The sequence below is a fragment of the Mustelus asterias genome, unplaced genomic scaffold, assembly GCF_964213995.1.
Source record: "Mustelus asterias unplaced genomic scaffold, sMusAst1.hap1.1 HAP1_SCAFFOLD_4097, whole genome shotgun sequence".
NCBI lineage: Eukaryota > Metazoa > Chordata > Chondrichthyes > Carcharhiniformes > Triakidae > Mustelus > Mustelus asterias.
Genome location: NW_027594042.1, coordinates 1,143 through 7,500, shown reverse-complemented (window position 1 = coordinate 7,500; position 6,358 = coordinate 1,143). Strand labels below are relative to the sequence as shown.

Below are 6,358 nucleotides of genomic sequence, written 5' to 3'. Positions count from 1 at the left end.
ATTATAGAGTCATAGAGGTTTACAGCATGGAAACAGGCCCTTCGGCCCAACTTGTCCGTGCCGCCCTTTTGTTTTTAAAACCCCTAAGCTAATCCCAATTGCCCGCGTTTGGCCCATATCCCTCTATACCCATCGTACCCATGTAACTGTCTAAACGCTTTTTAAAAGACAAAATTGTACCCGCCTCTACTACTGCCTCTGGCAGCTCGTTCCAGACACTCACCACCCTCTGTGTGAAAAAACTGCCCCTCTGGACACTTTTGTATCTCTCCCCTCTCACCTTAAACCTACACCCTCTAGTTTTAGACTCCCCTACCTTTGGGAAAAGATATTGACTATCTGGCTGATCTGTGCCCCTCATTATTTTATAGATCTCTATAAGATCACCCCTCAGCCTCCTACGCTCCAGAGAAAAAAGTCCCAGTCTATCCAGCCTCTCCTTATAACTCAAACCATCAAGTCCCGGTAGAATCCTAGTAAATCTTTTCTGCACTCTTTCTAGTTTAATAATATCCTTTCTATAATAGGGTGACCAGAACTGTACACAGTATTCCAAGTGTGGCCTTACCAATGTCTTGTACAACTTCAACAAGACGTCCCAACTCCTGTATTCAATGTTCTGACCAATGAAACCAAGCATGCCGAATGCCTTCTTCACCACTCTGTCCACCTGTGACCCCACTTTCAAGGACCTGTGAACCTGTACCCCGAGATCTCTTTGCTCTGTAACTCTCCCCAACGGCCTACCTCTACACCGTCCCCATGAAGTGTGCGAAACACTTTGGGACGTCCCGAGGTGGGGAGGAGCGGGAAATGTCTTTCTGTTTGAACCTTATCTCCTGATCCTGAATGATAACCGTGTTCTGTTGGTGTTCAGGGGAAGAGGTTGTGGACGGTGCAGCTTCCGGCGCCCATCATGACCATGGGTCTGATGGATCACAAGTCCAAGGGATTCCAGGCAGTGCTGGTCGCCTTGGCAAACTCAGAGGTTCACCTGTACTGGGACAAGGTGCTCGTAAACGTCACCAAGACACAGGTATGCTGCCTCACTATCCTGTCTCCCCCCCGCTCACTGCCGCCCCCCCGCTCATTCCCCCCCACCCCCTCTACCCCCCACCCGCCCTCTCCCCCCCACTCCCTCACCCCCCCCCTCCAGCATTTGAGTCGGAGACTCCCAGGCTTTTATCCCGCTGCGTTAATCACCCAGATCAATTTCTCTGTCCTTACTTCTCTCCTAGGACGTGGTAACGAGCCTGTGTTTCGGCAGGTACGGCCGGGAGGATGGTACACTCATCATGACAACCAAAGGTGGGCCACTGTCTAACTCTCTGCCCGACCTCTCCCCACAGCGCGGGGTTGGATACAGAATAAAGCTCCCTCTACATTGTTGCCCATCAAACACTCCCAGGACAGGTACAGCACGGTGTTAGATACAGAGTAAAGCTCCCTCTACACTGTCTCCATCAAACACTCCCAGGACAGGTACAGCACGGTGTTAGATACAGAGTAAAGCTCCCTCTACACTGTCCCCCATCAAACACTCCCAGGACAGGTACAGCACGGGGTTAGATACAGAGTAAAGCTCCCTCTACACTGTCCCCCATCAAACACTCCCAGGACAGGTACAGCACGGGGTTAGATACAGAGTAAAGCTCCCTCTACACTGTCCCCCATCAAACACTCCCAGGACAGGTACAGCACGGGGTTAGATACAGAGTAAAGTTCCCTCTACACTGTCCCCCATCAAACACTCCCAGGACAGGTACAGCACGGGGTTAGATACAGAGTAAAGCTCCCTCTACACTGTCCCCCATCAAACACTCCCAGGGCAGGTACAGCACGGTACCAATGGTGGGGGGAGTCCAGAACTAGGGGTCATAGTTTGAGGATAAGGGGTAAACCTTTTAGAACTGAGGTGAGGAGAAATTTCTTCACCCAGAGAGTGGTGGAATTCACTCCCACAGAAAGTAGTTGAGGTCAAAATGTTGTGTGATTTCAGGAAGAAATTAGATATCGCTCTTGGGGCTAAAGGGATCGGGGGATATTGGGGGGAAGGGGGGGATCAGGATATTGAATTTGATGATCAGCCAATGATCAGAATGAATGGCGGAGCAATGGGCCGAATGGCCTCCTCCTGTTTCTAGTTTCGATGTTTCTAACTCAACAAGAAAAACACCATGACAGCGGGTTAAACTCTCTCTCCTGGTCTGATCACTGAGAGTGGTGCTGTGAGCGTGTCCTGTCGCTCACGAGGTTTCCCCGTCTCCTTCCAGGGGGCGGGCTGATCATTAAGATTCTGAAGAGGACAGCGGTGTTCGAGGATAAAGATACCAGCCCCGGACCACCCCTGGCACAAAGCATCAAACTCAACGTCCCAAAGAAAACCAAGCTGTATGTCGACCAGACACTGCGTGAGCGAGAGAATGCTGTGGGTGAGTAGGCCGGCTAACTCCACGCGTCTGTGTCTGCAGTCTGGCTAAAATTATCACCCACCTGACCTCTACAGCCAGTCCCCCACGGGGCAGAGGCGAGGGGCAGGCGAGTTCTCAGAGTCTACTTCAACAGCAAACAGTCTACAGAGTCTATTTAAACAGCAAACAGTCTACAGAGTCTATTTAAACAGCAAACAGTCTACAGAGTCTATTTAAACAGCAAACAGTCTACAGAGTCTATTTAAACAGCAAACAGTCTAGAGTCTATTTAAACAGCAAACAGTCTACAGAGTCTATTTGAACAGCAAACAATCTAGAGTCTATTTAAACAGCAAACAGTCTACAGAGTCTATTTGAACAGCAAACAATCTAGAGTCTATTTAAACAGCAGTCTACAGAGTCTATTTAAACAGCAAACAGTCTAGAGTCTATTTAAACAGCAAACAGTCTACAGAGTCTATTTGAACAGCAAACAGTCTACAGAGTCTATTTGAACAGCAAACAGTCTACAGAGTCTATTTAAACAGCAAACAGTCTACAGAGTCTATTTGAACAGCAAACAATCTAGAGTCTATTTAAACAGCAAACGGTCTACAGAGTCTATTTAAACAGCGCACGACACTGTATACTCTCGGTTGGTGACTCCCTGACCCTGTTGACAATTAATTGTCGTGTTTCATTCCCTACCCCCCTCTCTCCTGCGGTCGGAAGCGATGCACAGGGCCTTCCAGACGGATTTGTATCGTCTCCGACTCCGGACAGCCCGGGAGTACGTCAAGGCTCTCGAAGCAAGCCTGGCGCCCGTCTCAGTCGACCTTCAGGAACCACTGAAACTGAACGCGGTGGTGAGTGAACCTCTCTGCTCCTCGCCCGAGGGCCAGGATGAGCCTTGTCCGTCTCCTCGTCCGTCCGTCTGTCTGACAACAAACAGAGTCTACTTCAACAGCGCACTTGCTCATTGTGGCTTGCCTGATGAGTCGTTCCAGCTCAGAACGAGGCCACTCAGCCCATCGATTTCCCCGTTGACTCTCTCTGGGCCAATCCAGTCAGTCCCATTCCCCCGCCCTCTCCCCGTATCCCCCGCAAGTTTATTTTTTCCGAATGCCCATCCAAAACATTCTCCGTCTCCACTTCCAAAACATTCTCCGTCTCCACTTACAACTCCCCGCCACCCCCAATCAAGGGCAGCGAATTCTATCCTCGCTTCTCCTCCCCTAACCCTGTTGTCAAAGTCCCCTCATTCTGCGAACCGTTCTGGTAAAGTCTCCCTCCGCACCCTCACTCCCAAGGGCCCTTATCTCCTTCCTGTAAGGTGATAACCAGGGCAGCGCGGTGGCACAGTGGGTTCGCACTGCTGCCTCACAGCGCCAGGGACCCGGGTTCGATTCCCAGCTTGGGTCACTGTCTGTGCGGAGTCTGCACATTCTCCCCCCGTGTCTGCGTGGGTTTCCTCCGGGTGCTCCGGTTTCCTCCCACAGTCCGAAAGACGTGCTGGTTAGGGTGCTAAATTCTCCCTCAGTGTTACCCGAACAGGCGCCGGAGTGTGGCGACGAGGGGATTTTCACACTAACTTCATTGCAGTGTTAATGTAAGCCAACTTGTGACACCAATAAATAAACCTTAAACAAACTGGGCGGCACGGTAGCACAGTGGTTAGCTCTGCTGCTTCACAGCTCCAGGGACCTGGGTTCGATTCCCGGCTCGGGTCACTGTCTGTGTGGAGTTTGCACATTCTCCTCGTGTCTGCGTGGGTTTCCTCCGGGTGCTCCGGTTTCCTCCCACACTCCAAAGATAGAATCATAGAATCCCTACAGTGCAGAAGGAGGCCATTCAGCCCATCAAGTCTGCACCGACCACAATCCAACCAGTCTCTGTTCCCATAGTTGCACGTGTTTACCCTGCTAATCCCCCTGACTCTAAGAGGCTATTTAATGCAGACACGGGGAGAACGTGCAGACTCCGCACAGACAGTGACCCAAGCCGGGAATCGAACCCGGGTCCCTGGCGCCGTGAGGCTGCAGTGCTAACCCGCTGTGCCACCCCTCAGGTGTGCGGGTTAGGTAAATGGGCCGTGCTAAATTGCCCCTTAGTGTCCAAAGATGTGCAGGTTGGGTGGATTGGCCATGCTAAATTGCCCCTTAGTGTCCAAAGATGTGCAGGTTGGGTGGATTGGCCATGCTAAATTGCCCCTTAGTGTCCAAAGATGTGCAGGTTGGGTGGATTGGCCATGCTAAATTGCCCCTTAGTGTCCAAAGATGTATGGGTTAGGTGGATTGGCCGTGCTAAATTGCCCCTTAGTGTCCAAAGATGTGTAGGTTAGCTGGATTGGCCATGCTAAATTGTCCCTTAGTGTCCAAAGATGTGTAGGTTAGCTGGATTGGCCATGCTAAATTGTCCCTTAGTGTCCAAAGATGTGTGGGTTAGCTGGATTGGCCATGCTAAATTGCCCCTTAGTGTCCAAAGATGTGCAGGTTGGGTGGATTGGCCGTGCTAAATTGCCCCTTAGTGTCCAAAGATGTACGGGTTAGGTGGATTGACCATGCTAAATTGCCCCTTAGTGTCCAAAGATGTGCGGATTAGGTGGATTGGCCATGCTAAATTGCCTCTTAGAGTCCAAAGATGTGTAGGTTGGGTGCATTGGCCATGGTAAGTTGCCCCTTAGTGTCCAAAGATGTGTAGGTTGGGTGGATTGGCCTTGTTAAATTGTCCCTCAGTGTCGGGAACTAGCTGGGGTAAATGTGTGGGGTTACAGGGAATAGGGCCTGGGTGGGATTGTGGTCGGTGCAGACTCGATGGGCCAAACTGAAGTCTTCAAAGTGCTGAAAGTGGGTAACAGTCGGATTGGTTGACTTGGAGATGTTTCCACATGTCGGGGTTTGGGGAGGGTGGGGGAAATCAGAACAAGGTGAACGGGACCACGCAGGTTAGGTGGATTGGGCCGTGCTAAATTGCCCCTTAGTGTCATGGGGTTAGCAGCGTAAATACGTGGGTTTACGAGGATGGGGCCTGGGTGGGATTGTGGTCGGTGCAGACTGGATGGGCCGAATGGCCTCTTTCTGCACTGTAGGATTGGTGCATTGGATTGTGTGTTCCCTGTTTCAGGTCCAGGGGATCGGCCCAATGTTTAAGCTCACCCTCAACATCCAGAACACGTCGGCCAGCTGGCAATCAACCTCCAGATCAGCTTCCTGTATGATGAGAAGCTCTACTCCGTCAAGAAGGCCTTCTTCAAGGTAGGAGGTCGGGTCCGACGTGACGTGGGGGTGGGGGGGACGGGGGCAGCGACGGCTGGGGTACCTCCGCAGAGCGCTCCGCACAGGCACATCCCACATTTGGCTTCCCACTCGAATTGAATTCAATGTGGTCCCATCCCCCAACCCCTCCCAGACCCCCCACCCCACCTGTCCCAGAGAGGGTCCGCCCCCTACACAGGACATGGAGGGCGCACTGAATCTTGCCGCAGTTCTTTCGTCATGTGCCCGGGCACTGTCGGGTGTGGGGGCGGGGGCCGGAGGGCTGCTCGTCCCCCATCCCCCTTCCTCCTCCCCCTCCTCCCTCCTTCCCCTCCTCCCTCCTTCCCCTCCTCCCTCCTTCCCCTCCTCCCTCCTCCCCCCCTTCCGCCTCCCCCCCCTTCCGCCTCCCCCCCTTCCGCCTCCCCCCTTCCTCCCCTCCTCCCCCCCCCTCCTCCCCCCCCTCCTCCCCCCCTTCCTCCCCCCCCTTCCTCCCCCCTTCCTCCCCCCCTCCCCCCCCCTCCCTCCCCCCCTTCCTCTCCCCCCCTTCCTCTCCCCCCTTCCTCTCCCCCCTTCCTCTCCCCCCTTCCTCTCCCCCCCTTCCTCTCCCCCCCTTCCTCTCCCCCCCTTCCTCTCCCCCCCTTCCTCTCCCCCCCTTCCTCTCCCCCCCTTCCTCTCCCCCCCTTCCTCTCCCCC

At 53.3% G+C, this 6,358-nt stretch overlaps 1 protein-coding gene across 1 annotated transcript in view; it reads left to right on the top strand.

Annotated features, from left to right (window-relative positions):
* The window catches only part of LOC144490945 (BBSome complex member BBS1-like), a gene marked incomplete at its 3' end in the record, with an annotated part of 18,429 nt that extends 12,764 nt beyond the window's left edge, over positions 1-5,665 (top strand). The window contains 6 exon segments of the mRNA XM_078208624.1: positions 878-1,036; positions 1,239-1,308; positions 2,274-2,432; positions 3,144-3,277; positions 5,535-5,592; positions 5,595-5,665. Of these exon segments, the coding sequence (XP_078064750.1) occupies positions 878-1,036; positions 1,239-1,308; positions 2,274-2,432; positions 3,144-3,277; positions 5,535-5,592; positions 5,595-5,665 (651 nt within the window).
* Between the last annotated feature and the right edge of the window lie 693 nt (positions 5,666-6,358).